The sequence below is a fragment of the Gordionus sp. m RMFG-2023 genome, chromosome 1, assembly GCF_954871325.1.
Source record: "Gordionus sp. m RMFG-2023 chromosome 1, tfGorSpeb1-WG-v2, whole genome shotgun sequence".
Taxonomy (NCBI): Eukaryota; Metazoa; Nematomorpha; class Gordioida; order Chordodea; family Parachordodidae; genus Gordionus; species Gordionus sp. m RMFG-2023.
In genome coordinates, this window is record NC_088775.1 from 60,915,728 (window position 1) to 60,931,305 (window position 15,578).

Below are 15,578 nucleotides of genomic sequence, written 5' to 3' on the forward strand. Positions count from 1 at the left end.
ATATATTCTAAACATGTTAAATTAAAAATTCAGTGAGGATGTATCTTAGATAGGTGACAATTTTTAATATAACATGTTTAGAATATATATTTTTAGCTATTTCCTTTAAAAAATATTGAAAAAGTTCAAAAATAGCGATTATGACAATTGTCACCTATCTATGATACATCCTCACTGAATTTTTAATTTAACATGTTTAGAATATATATTTTTAGATATTTCCTTTAAAAAAATTTGAAAAAGTTCAAAAATAGCGATTATGACAATTGTCACCTATCTAAGATACATCCTCACTGAATTTTTAATTTAACATGTTTAGAATATATATTTTTAGATATTTCCTTTATAAAAATTTGAAAAAGTTCAAAAATAGCGATTATGACAATTGTCACCTATCTATGATACATCCTCACTGAATTTAATTTAACATGTTTAGAATATATATTTTTAGATATTTCCTTTAAAAAAATTTGAAAAAGTTCAAAAATAGCGATTATGACAATTGTCACCTATCTATGATACATCCTCACTGAATTTTTTATTTAACATGTTTAGAATATATATTTTTAGCTATTTCCTTTAAAAAAATTTTTAAAAAGTTCAAAAATAGCGATTATGACAATTGTCATTTATCTATGGTACATCTGAATTTTTAATTTAACATGTTTAGAATATATATTTTTAGATATTTCCTTTAAAAAAATTTAAAAAAGTTCAAAAATAGCGATTATGACAATTGTCACCTATCTATGATACATCCTCACTGAATTTTTAATTTAACATGTTTAGAATATATATTTTTAGCAATTTGCTTTAAAAAAACTCAAAAAAGTTCAAAAATAGCGATTATGACAATTATCACTTATCTATGGTACATCATCACTGAAATTTTGATTTAACATGTCTACAATATATATTTTTATCTATTTCATTTAAAAAAGTTCAAAAATAACCATCATGACAAATGGCACTTTTCTATGGTACATCTTCACTTAAAAATTTTAAAATATAACTATGATGAATATTATAATTTAAAGAAGCTTTAAGTAACTTTCCCGCTGATAATATTAATATATACTAAATGTTATTAGACTTTTGGTCGAAAAAAATGATCTAGATATTGGGTTAGGGGTGAAAAAAAGCAACCCTAACTAAAAAAAAAAGATCCATATTTTGGGTCGGATTGAATAAAACGACCCGATGTTTGAGTCTGAGTCAGAAAAACGACCCAAACTTTGAGTTGGAGTCAAAAAATACGATCTAAACTTCAAGTTTGAGTCGAAAAATACGACCCAAATTTCAAGTTTAAGTCGAAAAATACAACCCAAATTTTGAGTCGGAGTCGTAAAAAACGACCCATATTTTGGGTCGAGGTCGTTTTTTCGGCTTGGACTTGGGTCGGAGTCGAAAAAAACGACCCATATTTTGGGTCGAAGTCGTTTTTTTCGGCTTGAACTCGGGTCGAAGTCGTAAAAAACGACCAAAACTTTGAGTTGGAGTCGAAAAAAATGACCCAAAATTTGGGTGAGCTCTGTTCGAGCCGACTCGGCTAAGCCGATTAACAACACTAGATAGGTCACGTATATATTATTTTAGTCATTGACGTCACTTATTGTATTTTCTATTAAAATTTGATATTTGAAAGCTGAAGATTATAAATTAAGAATGCTTTTTCATCTGCTTTTTTACTGAAGCGATAAAATTTATGTGAATAAACATATTTAGATATACACAACTAGTGTGGTTAAATTTGATGGCTAGAACGTGTCCTGCATATCGATATACTGATAGATAGGTCAAGTAATTCAAAATGTATGGCAGATGATTATACACCCTTTTAAAGATAAAACATAATATGTTTTCTAAATTTATGAACAAATTTACTTTTTTAAAATAGTTATACATTTTTCATATAAACCACTAAATCCGAAGTGTATGAATAATTTTATCAAACTTTTTTATGTTATTTATAAGATCTTTTTAAGGATAATATTTAATGTGATAATTGTGATAATATTCGTTATTTTTAAACATTTTTGAAATTTTTTGCACAAAAGGGTAAAAATAAAATTTTCATTATAAAGATGATAAATAAATTAAATGAAGATGTTCCTTGAATAAATGATAATTATATCTGTATTTTTAAGATATTCGATTTTTTGACTTTAATGGTCAAAATTAATTTTAAACATGTTTGATAATTAAGATGTACCCTAGAAAGTTAACAATTGTCATAATGGTTATTTTTAAAGTTTATTGTCGCAAATTGGAAAAAATGAATATTGCAAACATGTTTAAATAAAATTTCAGTTAATATGAACCCCTGGATAAGTGACAATCGTCATAATCATTATTTTTAAGGTTAATAAAATTTTTTTGACTCAAATTGGCAAAAATAAATGTAGCAAGCATGTTTAAATAAAACTTCAGGGAAGATCTACCCTAGATAAGTGACAATTGTAATAATCATTAATTTTAAAGTTTATTGATTTTTTATCGCTGTTACATTATAGGAATTAATAAATTAAAATATTGGTTATATGTTTTAATTTATATAACGTACATTCATTATATTTATTCAAATAATATTTTTATTTTTGTTATGAATTCAAATTCAACTTATATTACTTTTTATTTTTCGTAATCTTACTTTTTGTTTTTTTGTTTAATCATATATATTATAATTTTATATAGTATATATATAGCATGTGTAAAAAGAAAAGAAACAGTGAATAATAATGAAATATATCTTTACTTACTAGCACGTTTATTCTCCTTCTTTCTTTTCAGTCGCAAATTGGAAATAATTAATATTGCAAACATATTTATATAAAACTTCAGTTAATATGTACCCTGGATAAGAGACAATTGTCATAATCGTTATTTTTAAAGTTTTTTAAATTTTTTTATGGCAAATTGGCAAAAATAAATGTACCAAGCATGTTTAAATATAATTTCATGGAAGATGTGCCCTAAATAAGTGACAAGTGTCATAATCTTTCATTTTAAAATTTTTTGTGAGCACCGACCAGATCATCGACCTGAGAACCAACTTAATTATTTTATTGTTAACTGATTGTGAATATTTTTCTCAATTATATTTTATATAGTGGGCGAATACTTCAATATTAGCATAGAAATATTCATATTTAATATTAGATTCCTTTTTCAAAAATTGATCCTTTCATCGACCCAATCATGGACAGAAGCACTTACTCCAAACAAACTTATTATATTTGTTTATTGTGAATATTTTGCGCAATCATATTTTTATATATAGAGGACAAATATTTCAATATTAACATGAAAAATAATCATATTTATTTAATATTATATTACTTTTTTTTAAAAATTGTTCTCTTCTTATAATCTATCAATTAAAAATTAGAGACCGAGTAATTCAATTCCTTATTAATTAGTGATATCGAATTAGAAATAATAATCTAGATGAGTTGGCTCAGTAGTCGACATTTAAACAACGATATCTTTTAAGTTTTAATATTCATTTTTATTTATATATAGGGGCCATTAAATTACAAATAAACAAAATATAGACTAATCATAATCACTTGTCAACCACGATAATTTTTTTTAAACAAAACAATTATTTATTTTTTTAGGGATGTACCAATGACATATTGGAATCGGCAATCTATCATTGTTAAAAACATATGATAGTATAATTAAGCCCAAACCGGAAAATGGTCAAACGCAACAATAATAAATTTTAAAGACAAAAAAATTGTTGATATCTTTTACACAATTGGATTAGTTATTTCATTAATAAATGATATTTACCCACTCTGGTGATAAGTATCATTAGCCCCTCAACTACTTACTATAATGGATTTAAATCTCATCGATTTAAATGACGAATGTGAAAATATTTTGAACTTTTTTGATCCCTTATTAAAAAAATCTAGTTCATCTAAAAATTATCAATATAATAAAAATGCTTTAAATATATGCCCAACTTTAAAGAAGGAGGAAAAGGTTAATTTTTATATTAATTTAAAAAAATTAAAGTCTAATTAGGTTAATGAAGGAATTGTAACACCTATTAACGATTCTATTATCATAATTAAAAACACAAAATCAATCGAAGAATTAAAAACATTAATTCACATTCTTTTGAACAATAATAAAGCACATACAATATATGAAAGCAGATTAATGCTAATTCAAAATCAAATTAATAGAAAACTGAAATTCAATTTTCTTCCTGCTTATACATACATATCAGATTTTCAAAATTCTTACAATGCACTTACATTTAAAATGATTGTTTGGTATTCCAACACCAATAAAGTCACATTTACTTGCAGTGGTATATCTAATATTATTTAAAAATATATTAAAATGTTTTTATGACATGTATATAACAATTTTTGAAACAGATATAAAAGCAATAAACAATATTTAACTAGGGTTGTGCTGATTCACAAATTTTTGATTTATCTAATCCAATATTTCTAATAACCATGCAAAATCAACTATTACCAATATCAATCTGATATTTAGATTGATTTTTATTTACTATCTATTTTTGAACTAATGTCATAAAACATACAATATTTTTTTTGCAATAAAATAACTAATTGTAATTTTGGGAAAAACATTTTTAAAATTTTCTGCCTTATGAAGAGTTTAAGATTTTCAAAAAAAAAATATTTGCCATTTTTAGGTAAAATTAAATCAAATATATTCTTTAAAAAATGAAAATTTATAAGTAAATATTTTGTAATTTTCATGCATAAAAAATTTTTCAAGATGAAATCACAAAAAAACTTTTTTTTCTTATGTCCAAAAAGTGCATTCATGATTTATTAATTGTTTTTGTTATTTATTACCCAAAAGGCAATCATCTTATTTAAAATTTAGACAATGATTATTACTGAATGTGACTTCTTAAATATTTTTAAATCCTTTTCTTGATGCAATTACAAATAATATAACATTACATAATATTATATTTTTACCTACTCTTAAAATAATTTGATTTTTTTAAACATTATAAAAAACCTTTTAAATTTGTAAATTATATACAAAATAAAAATATATTATATAATTATGACATAAAATAGCAAATGATATGAAAATATTGGATGAGATTTTATTTTTTGTAAATATTTATCTGATCTACAGAGTTGTTAAAAGATACTTTTTATATAGTAGATACAGATACATCGTCTAAAATAATATCTAGATACAGATATTTTAATCAAAAATCTATCTAGATACAGATACCACATTTTTATATCTAGATACAGGATCTAGATACTTATATCTAGATCCTTTAACAACTCTGCTAATTAAGATAAATATAATTATTGGCCTCGTATTCAAATTTATAAGTGGCACCACACTCTATTTAACTCTTAGCTTTAGCTTATCAGACCAAAATTATAACATTACTTACCTATTGGGTCCAACCGACCATTTATATTAAATAATAAACCTTTCACATTATTTTACATTATTATAATAATATTTATTAAATATAAATTTTTACAATATGAGTAAAATATAATATTCCACCTCACTGTTATGCAATCACTATTAATTATTGTCCTATATTAATTTTCAAATTAAATGAAAATTTATTCTCTTAAAAAATTTAAATTTTAAAATAAAAATTATTTAAAATTTTATTTTTATAAATAATAATAAAAATATTGTTTTAAATTACCTTATTCATAGATATCAGCTCACCAAGCTATGATCACCACCCCCTTGTTAGTTTATCTATTCAATTTTTTAAAATCAACAATTATCTTATTTTTTACATTATAATAAAATTTAATTAAGTGTTGTAGCATTTTTTAGTTTTATTTTATTCAAATGGGTGTAGGTAAGACCACAAATAATATTACTTGTGAGATCATTAACCAGAGAAAAATTTTTGGGAAAGAATTATCCATAAGTTGATCTACTATTAAAAAAAAATACTACAGGAATATAAAAATACTTGGCTTTTGAGCATACTTAATATATGGAGGACTTTTAAAGATAACTAATTCAAAAAAGATGATTCTACAAAAATCTGTTCTAAAAAATTGGCATGTTTTTTTTAAAAATATGATAATAATTTGCATATCTCATCTTCAGAAATATGATTTGATGATATTTCTGAAATTGAGAAAACAGTTATCAAATTAGATATTCTTTATATAAGGTAAATAAATTAGGCGGATAAGAACAAAAGCTGAAACTTTCCTTCCTGATGGCTTATGTGGTAGTTTCCATATAGTATAATAGTACAAGTTTGCATGAGTGCAAAACCTCAATAAAGTAGGGGAGATCAGGGTTAGATGACATGCTCTTTGCTCAATTTTAACATTTTTAAATTTATATTTGGGTTAATTGAGGCTACAATAAAAAGAATATTCGTACTAATCTCTTTTAGTTTGGGCACTATTTATAATTAGTAAAAGATGCTTTTTGCCATTTAAACGACAGTGTAAAATTGAAAATCATATTAGTTGGCAAATACCTATTTTCAAATATAAAACACAAAATATATTCAAAAATTTTAATTAATCAATAAACGTTTTAATCTATGCATTAATAAGGGCATATGTGAAAGCCTTGTTTATAGCAATAGAAGGTGCCCATTCGGTACTTTTAATCTGATTTCTTTGTTTAGTGGATGTCGTTCATCTTTTCTAATTTTGTCGACTTTATTTCTGAACCCTCTTGTATCATTTATCAACTTTTGAACAACAAACTTCTTACATCTTCGCCTAATTGGCCTGTACTTCTTTTCGGTTGCTCAAAAGTTTTCTCCTTTGTCATCTCCTCTTAAAAAGAGTCAAACACCGTTAGGTCCATTTTATTTTAATCTGTTTGCTCTGATGGATTCAAACGTATATACAGGCTCGCTATCTCTTCTAATTTAGCCGCTATCCATTAACCGTCCAGGAGAGGAGAGCATCTAGAGCGAATCTGGTCTAGATGATATGGCATTTTTCAAGCCTTGAACCAAGACGGGTACTGTGGTGTTATTTGGCGTAGTCTTCTCTTTGTATGTTACAAGCTTTTTAAGTCTTTTCCATGGTCGTCAGAATCTATTTCATTTTTTATTATTTTTCCAGAGTTCCATGTCGTGGGTCCACGAATACCGCAACTCTTGCCACTGGTGGTCGCTTTTAATGTCGCACAAATTTTTCACCTATAATAAAAAACCGATTCCGATACCGATCCTATATTTTTATTTATTTATTTACCATCTATCTTTGTATCAATGTCATGAAAATATTAAATTTTTTTTATTTTTAAAAATCCAGCTAACTTTCAAGGTGCATTTTATCTTTTTTATTCTCCAAAGGTTAATAATCTTTTTAAATATTTGCAATGTTTTTAGGGTATAGCTAGTGTTGCAAACAACTCCATTTAGCCGATTTTTAAAAAGGGCTAAAGCAAAATTTTGCCAAAATATTATTGTCTAAGCCTCGAAATTTTCCTAATAGAAGTCCAAATCTTTCTGTCATCAATGAGCAAAATCAATAATAAGTAATTCACTTTTAGCCAAAATCTTGAGTTAAACTTTTTTAAAAATTAGCTATATCTAGCCGTTTAACAACACTAGCTGAATGTGACTCGTTAGATATTTTAAAATCCTTTTCTTATTGCAGATAATATAACAAAAAATAGTGTTTTAGACTATTTTTTTTAAACATTATAATAAATTAATTGTATTTTAGTTCCTTTCATTAATATATTGTTATGAAATTATTTATAAAATAACCCAAAACAATAAAAAAAATATAAGATCGGATCGGTTTTAAAAAAATATCGGCCCGATCCGATATTTAATATTGGCACAGCCCTAAAAATATTTTAAAATAATCATTATTTTTAAATTAAAAAATGTCCTATGCCAATTTGGCCTATTTACTATATTTGCATAACTAAATAGCAGCTCATCGGGAACCGAAGAGGGCAAAATTGTATTATATTTAAAAAAAAATTAAATATTTCTTCAAGCTATCAATATCAAGAAAATCATCTTAGATAATTTAATATATCTAATTCAATTTCATTATTTTTGGAAGGTATTTACTTAAAGCAAAAATAATCATTCTCAATAAAAGAAGATGAATTTTTGAGTTGTTTCCATGTATTAATATCATCTTTGAGAATAACATTCTTCATCAAGTAAGAGATATTCCAAATTCTTTTGTTATCGTCACAATCAGCTCATTAATTTTAAATTAATGATTGGAAATGGTGTCTAGAAATATCAAAAATATTTCCAAATCTTTTATTATGCCAAATTTCGAGGTAGACAAGAAAGTAATTCAGTCTGAGATATATTATGTATACTTTTTTTTGTAACAAATAAAATTAGGACTCGGCCCTTTTCAGCCTGTTAAAATTTTTCTCACAAGATAACTGCAGGCCCGTTATTTCATGTTTGTCCGGCCCGATTAAATATTTTAATATAAATTTTACGAAAAGTCAGGCACGGGGTCCGTTAAATATTGTACGAATTTTCTGGCCATCACATTTTTAATGTCAATATCCAATCTATATTTATTCCCAATATCCAATCTATATTTATTCCCAATATCCAATCTATATTTATTCCCAATATCAATTAAGGTAAGGCTCTTTTAAAAAAATATCGTAAAATTTTAATTACCGGGCTGGCCCATTAAAATATTACGAAATATCCGGCTCGCCTATAATTTTCTATAAAATTGGAATATTTTATTTATAGATTTAATTTAGTTAGGTATTTATTAAAATAAAATGAAAATAAATAAACTCTTGTTATTTAAAAGAATATTAATCAAATTCAAAATCAGATATTTGTGAGTCCTGGACCCATATATGTTGTTGCAAAGTGGGAACGTTGCAATAAAAATCGAATGTGTGAAAAGTGAGAAAATTGCAATAAAAATCGAATGTATTAAAAAGTTATGCAATTCAACTTTATTCAAAATAAATTATTTAAGAAAATTTCATATATATATAAGTTTTTCTTTTCCAATTCATATATATATATGTATGGATTTAGTTTTACAAAATAATTTCTTTCAAAATAAATTAAACATATACTAATGTCCAATTTACATATCACAATTGAACAAAATACAATCTAAAAATATCACCTTAAACCAGTGACGAAGCGTCAAGTTCACTACTAGGGAAGCAATCAAAAATTTTTATTATTTTATTATAGTCAAACTCAAACCATAAAAACATTAAGATTTATAAATGAGTGGTATTCGCCTTTGTTTTTGAGTGAAATGATCAATTACTGCATTATTTAAAGTTATCGCTAGATTTTAAATTTTTTTTCAAGCGAAATCGAAGATACATTCGATAATCTATTTTGGCTCATCCTGTTTCTGCAATAAGAATTGATTCTTTTTAAAGATGAAAAACTCGGTTGAAGCCAAAGTTAAGATGAATTTGCATAATTTAAAAAACTCTTTAAAATTCATCAAATTGGTGTATATTAAAAATTCAAGTATTTCATTAACATTCTTTTTCTTTTTAAATTCATCATCCCGAAACACTACTTTAAATTAGGTTTCCCTTGTGTAAGTCAAAAAATTGAGAATAAGTTTCGTTTAAATTATTTAATAAATATTTTGTGAAATTTTGATTAAATATATGGAATTTACTAATATCTAACAATTCGACGAATTTGATATTTTTTAATGTTTCGAACCGAAAATCAATTTCATTGATTATATTATCTGTTATTTTAATTATCAAATTTTTATAAAATTCTTTTGTATTGGGCAATTCGGATCTATTGTTTTTTATCTAAATTGTCTTCAATATTTTCTTTTACATTTAAATTTCTCCAAAACACCTCAAAGTTTTCTATGTTTGATTTAACTGAATTCTGAAATCGTTAATACTTTTAAGGCAATAAGATATATCGTTAATTTTAGTTTGAAGTATATCTAGACCTGTGCGCCGCCGGCTCACGTCTGCGCCGCCGGCAATTTTATTCACGCCGGAACAGTCGCCGATTGAGATCAGCGGCGTGAGCCGGCTAGCCGCCGATTTTTCTTATGGCGGCGGCGCGGCGTGTATAATATTTAGAATGTTGTTTAATTATATTTATATATTAAATTATTATTATTTAAATTTGAATATTAACATTAATATAATAAAACATGAATTGTATTCTATTGCTTTATATAATAGAATAGTGTATATCATTTACATTCATTCATACACCATATTCATTTCGGCTATATTAATTATTTTTATGGATTTGCGCGTTTTAAACCACCCTATATACAATTATGAAATAACAACTCTCTCTACTAATCAAAAATCAAGTTATGTGTGGAAGTACTTTGGAAATCTTATTTTGAAGAATGAGAATAAGAAAAGCACGATAATGCCTGATTATATTTATTGTGAACCTTGTTTAAAATTGGGGAAAAAAGATGATTAAGATTCGGATAAAAATATTCCATTTTCACAGTAATTTATTTTAATTTTAGACTTATATTTATATATAATTTATATTTTAGTTATATGATATCAAATGTTATAGCAAAAATATAAGTACTTGTAACCTTTCTCGTCACTTAATTAATGTGCATAAAATATCAGAAAAAACTAATAAGAATAAATCCATTCAAACTCTAAAAATGTTTCTAAAGCCAACGCCAACATGTAGCAAGAATATAAAAGATAAAAAATGGCTCTTAGGTTAGTACTAATGTTTATTAATATTCATTTTAAATTTTTAACTGGTTTGTTAAATTAATTTTATTAAGCTCTATATGTTCAAAACAACTATATTTTTTAGTATGTTTTGTCAGCTCTTATTTTAAGAACTTTTTAATGTACAAACTTAATATATAATTTATTAAAATAATTATGTAAAACTTTAAAACAACTAAATTTTTAGTTTGTTTATTGTCAGCTCTATTTTGAGATCTTTTTAATGTATAAACTTAATATATAATTTATTAAAATAATTATGTAAAACTTTAAAACAACTAAATTTTTAGTTTGTTTATTGTCAGCTCTATTTTGAGATCCTTTTAATGCATAATTTAAATTTATTAAAATAATTATGTAAAACTTTAAAACAACTAAATTTTTAGTTTGTTTATTGTCAGCTCTACTTTGAGATCCTTTTAATGTATAAACTTAATATATAATTTAAATTTATTAAAATAATTATGTAAAACTTTAAAACAACTAAATTTTTAGTTTGTTTATTGTCAGCTCTATTTTGAGAACTTTTTAATGTACAAATATATAATTTATTAAAATAATTATGTAAAACTTTAAAACAACTAAATTTTTAGTTTGTTTATTGTCATCTCTATTTTGAGATCCAATGCATAAACTTATGTATAATAAAACTTTAAAACAACTAAATTTTTAGTTTGTTTATTGTCAGCTCTATTTTGAGATCTTTTTAATGTATAAAGTTAATATATAATTTATTAAAATAATTATGTAAAACTTTAAACTAAATCAAATTTTTTATTTGTTTCTCTTTTTTAAATATCTTTTTTCTAATAGGGCGAAATTATGTCTTGATGTGCTGCTTAGATTTATTGCCATTTGATTCTATAAGCAATAATGGGATGACAGATTTTCTAAAGGTTTAAAATTTAAATAAAATGATTATTAAAAAATAAATTGCCTAAAAAATAGAAATTTAAGATAATTGATTCCTCATAGAATTGCCTAATAGGTCAACTATTAGTCGGGGAGCACTTGATGTTTATTGTTCTATAAAGGCACATGTTTTAGACCTGATTGATGCTGGTCCAAAATTCTGTTCCATTACTTTTGATTTATGGACCGATCATTTCAAGCGGCTAATTATATTTCATTTAGATGAAAATTTTGATTTAAAATATTTTACCCTGGCAACCCGAAATGTGACTCAAAAGCATACTGGGGAAACCATATTATCGGAGATTGATGGTATCGAAGAGGAGTTTCATTTAAAAGCCAAAATAATACAAATGGTAACTGATGCAGGGGCAAATTTCAAAAGAAGCGTCAGATTGGGGGATCTTAGGCCACGGACTACATAATTTGGTTACAGTTGATGGCATAAAAAAAGTTGCCAGAATTGATAATCTCCTTAAAAAAATTAGAGAAATTATTTCAGCCCTCAGATATCGAGTAGCTGATTTGGAATGTGAAATTGAAGATGAGCATCGTAAATGTCTCCAGTCAATTTATGAGACAGGTCATATCTCGGATATTGATGATTCTGATCCATACCTTGATGACCATTTTGATAAGGAAGCGGATAATAAAAATGTCATTACACCAACCAATCTATATAATACAAAAACGTTAAAATTAAATTGCCCTACCCGCTGGCACAGCATATTAATTATGCTATAGTTCGTAGCGTGAACAAAAATCCTATTAATAATGTTTTGAATAAAATAGGAAAAAAATGTTTAAAACTTTTTAATAATGAATGGGATATGATTGACGAGCTTTATGCCGTATTAATTCCATTCCGAAAGTCGGTGGAATTTCTTTCCTCCCAAAAGGGATCGACTATAAATCTAGGGTTATTATTTCGCAGTGAAATAGAAACCCACATACGGATCAATATATCTGATTCCTCAGATATTATTTGTTTAAAAGAAAATGCTTGACCATAGGTTTCCCATTACTGAACTTCAAGTTATTTTATATTTTTATTAATAAAATTATATTTTGAACATTAGATATTAGCGACTCTCCTTGATCCCAGATTTCAAAATCTGAAAATTGTGTCAGAATATTTAAATTCAAATTCTACTACATCATTGCAATTTTTAACAAGACTTAAAACTTTTAGAAAATGATAAAAATTCACAAAGTGAAATCCAAGTTGAAGATAATGGGGAGACTTCCAGTTCTTATATCGCCAAAATAGCTCGTAAACATTACATTCCAGGCAGTGATTTTAACAATATAAGTAATTTAGAACAAGAATGTCATATTTTGCTAAGCCAAAATAATATCCCAGAAGAGGATGCATTAACCTTTTGGAAGAAAAAGCAACTGGAACTTCCTAGGCTTGCTAATTTAGCTAGGAAGGTTCTTTGTATATATTTTGTTTGCATTCCAAATATATATTTGTTATAATAAAAATCAATAGAATATTACTAATATGTGTTGTTTATGTGACTCTGATCTGAGTGAAAATGCAATTCCTTATTCTATTTCTGAGAATGAGAAAATACATGAATTTAAATTGAGACAGGAAATAATTTAAGAAATAAACTATGTTAACAATGTGTTAGAAAAGAGCACCAAATTATAAAAAAATGTAATACATTGATTTATAAATTAAATTTATTCGGCGGCGAAATCGGCGCGCCGCCGAACGCCGATAAAAAATTTTAAAAAACCGACGCCGTCAATTGAGACATCGGCGCACAGGTCTAAGTATATCAAATAATAAATCAGATTCTGGAAAAATTTCTTGAAAAAAATCTAATAAAATTAGAAAATTTGCATCATTTAATATATTTAAATAGCCACAAGATGTTATTAAAACATCATTATCCCAAACAATATCAGATTCTCCATCAATCATACTTTCAAAAAAAATGACTAGATCCTTTAAATAATTGAAAACTGTTTGAACCAGCAGACCATTTTGTATTCCCATCTCGCTGGGGCTACTTGTGGTAATCTTTTTTTGACATATTTATCAAATTCCGCTGTTCGTTTAGATGATGTATTAAAAAAACTGGCTAAACCAGATAAAGTTGCAAAAAAAACCTTACATTCTTTAATTTTGCTGCAAGATTTTGATAATATAAGATTTCACTTATGGGCAAATCAATGAATATTAAGTGCTGAAGGATTGACGTCTCTCGCTTGTAGTTCATGTGAATCGTCTGACAAAACAGCTGTGCCTTCGTAACTTTGACCTATTAATTTTTTCATATCATTCAAGAATTTAATGACAAATTTTGATAAAGAATTAGCATCTCGATGCATAGTAACTAGACCTGTGCGCCGATGTCTCAATTGAAGGCAGCTGTTTTTTTTAAATTTTTTATCGGCGTTCGGCAGCGCGCCGATTTCGCCGCTGCCTACTAAATTGTCGGCAGCGGCGGCGCGATATTTATTAAAAAAAATTTTTTAAATAAATTTAATTTATAAATCAATGTATTACATTTTTTTATAATTTGGCGCTCTTTTCTAACACATTGTTAACATAGTTTATTTCTTAAATTATTTCCTGTCTCACTTCAATTTAAATTCATGTATTTTCTCATTCTCAGATATAGACTAAGGAATTGCATTTTCATTCAGATCAGAGTCACATAAACAACACATATTAGTAATATTCTATTGATTTTTATTATAACAAATATATATTTGGAATGCAAACAAAATATTAAGTAAGAAATATAATAAATCAGAATTCAGATTTAGCTAAATTATAATTATCATGAATAAATAGAATTTTATCAAGATTGGTGGGACATTAAGAAGTCCTTTTTGCATTGAGTATTAATCCAGCAATGGAAAAAATTATTTCGCTGGGTGTACTGGTTGCAGGTATACAAAGAACCTTCCTAGCTGAATTAGCAAGCCTAGGAAGTTCCAGTTGCTTTTTCTTCCAAAAGTTTAATGCATCCTCTTCTGGGATATTATTTTGGCTTAGCAAAATATGGCATTCTTGTTCTAAATTACTTATATTGTTATAATCACTGCCTGGAATGTAATGTTTACGAGCTATTTTGGCGATATAAGAACTGGAAGTCTCCCCATTATCTTCAACTTGGATTTCACTTTGTGCATTTTTATCATTTTCTAAAAGTTTTAAATGTCTTGTTAAAAATTGCAATGATGTAGTAGAATTTGAATTTAAATATTCTGACACAATTTTCAGATTTTGAAATCTGGGATCAAGGAGAGTCGCTAATATCTAATGTTCAAAATATAATTTTATTAATAAAAATATAAAATAACTTGAAGTTCAATAATGGGAAACCTATGGTCAAGCTTTTTTTGCATATTTTCTTTTAAACAAATAATATCTGAGGAATCAGATATATTGATCTGTATGTGGGTTTCTATTTCACTGCGAAATAATAACCCTAGATTTATAGTCGATCCCTTTTGGGAGGAAAGAAATTCCACCGACTCTCGTAATGGAATTAATACGGCATAAAGCTCGTCAATCATATCCCATTCATTATTAAAAAGTTTTAAACATTTTTTTCCTATTTTATTCAAAACATTATTAATAGGATTTTTGTTCACGCTACGAACACTTTATAACATAATTAATATGCTGTGCCAGCGGGTAGGGCAATTTAATTTTAACGTTTTTGTATTATATAGATTGGTTGGTGTAATGACATTTTTATTATCCGCTTCCTTATCAAAATGGTCATCAAGGTATGGATCAGAATCATCAATATCCAAGATATGACCTGTCTCATAAATTGACTGGAGACATTTACGATGCTCATCTTCAATTTCACATTCCAAATCAGCTACTCGATATCTGAGAGCTGAAATAATTTCTTTAATTTTTTTAAGGAGATTATCAATTCTGGCAACTTTTTTTATGCCATCAACTGTAACCAAATTATGTAGTCCAT

The 15,578-nt window shown here is 26.1% G+C and overlaps 1 protein-coding gene across 2 annotated transcripts in view; it reads left to right on the forward strand.

Annotated features, from left to right (window-relative positions):
• Positions 1–3,654: 3,654 nt before the first annotated feature.
• The window catches only part of LOC135931274 (phosphatidylinositol 4-phosphate 3-kinase C2 domain-containing subunit alpha-like), a 78,811-nt gene continuing 66,887 nt past the window's right edge, over positions 3,655–15,578 (forward strand). For both annotated transcript variants that reach the window (XM_065468270.1, XM_065468271.1), the window contains exons 1-2: positions 3,655–3,993; positions 4,036–4,327. In XM_065468270.1, coding sequence (XP_065324342.1) covers positions 3,844–3,993; positions 4,036–4,327 — 442 coding nt within the window. In that variant the 5' untranslated portion in view covers positions 3,655–3,843. The remainder of the gene's footprint in view (positions 3,994–4,035; positions 4,328–15,578) is intronic.